This window comes from Penaeus monodon, chromosome 32, assembly GCF_015228065.2.
Source record: "Penaeus monodon isolate SGIC_2016 chromosome 32, NSTDA_Pmon_1, whole genome shotgun sequence".
Lineage (NCBI taxonomy): Eukaryota > Metazoa > Arthropoda > Malacostraca > Decapoda > Penaeidae > Penaeus > Penaeus monodon.
Genome location: NC_051417.1, coordinates 6075002 through 6075656, shown reverse-complemented (window position 1 = coordinate 6075656; position 655 = coordinate 6075002). Strand labels below are relative to the sequence as shown.

At 43.8% G+C, this 655-nt stretch overlaps 1 protein-coding gene across 1 annotated transcript in view; it reads right to left on the bottom strand.

Annotated features, from left to right (window-relative positions):
- Nucleotides 1-655, bottom strand: part of LOC119593389 (sorbitol dehydrogenase-like) — an 18464-nt gene that overhangs the window by 14099 nt on the left and 3710 nt on the right. The window contains exon 4 of the mRNA XM_037942317.1: nt 259-418. Within this exon, the coding sequence (XP_037798245.1) occupies nt 259-418 (160 nt within the window). The remainder of the gene's footprint in view (nt 1-258; nt 419-655) is intronic.

The window sequence follows — 655 nt, the reverse complement described above, 5'->3', positions numbered from 1 at the left end:
TTTTATGGCATCTCCTGAATCACTAGAGCAGATTCCTTTATTTTAAGGATTAATTATGCTTTGACCTGCTTTTCATGAAGTGACCCCATAATAGTTAGACAACCGCATCCCCACCATAGCGAACTTTACAGCTACCTAAAACCACACCACGAACTAAAGTTTTCACTAAAAAAGCAGTACCTTTGACATACCTCATATGCCTCCTTTATACCATGTAAATTAAGGAAACCCCTTTTCAGCAAGGACAATCACACCTACTTAAAGCAGAAATCAGCAGGGTGAACGTAGTAGTCTGTGAGTGTGCCATCGACAGGGGGCGTGGCGCAGAACTCCACGCCAGGACAGACGTTGTAACGCCCACCCTTGCAGTGCTCGCAGCGTCGACACGGTACGCCCGGTTCGATGGCCACGCGGTCTCCTGGGTGAGAGCAAGGAAGTTTGGTGTGTTTGGTACTTGTTTTTGTTGTTATATAGGGTGGGTTTCATAATTGGATCAACAGCGAATCAGGTGAGAGAGAGAAAAAAATATATATATATGGGGATTATTCACTTGATTTTGGCGTGAGTTATGAATAGTGTTAGAAAATGTAATGAGGGAAGTTCACTTGATTTCCTGTGTTGGGTTCAAACAGGGCGTCATAAGTAGCGCTGAAAT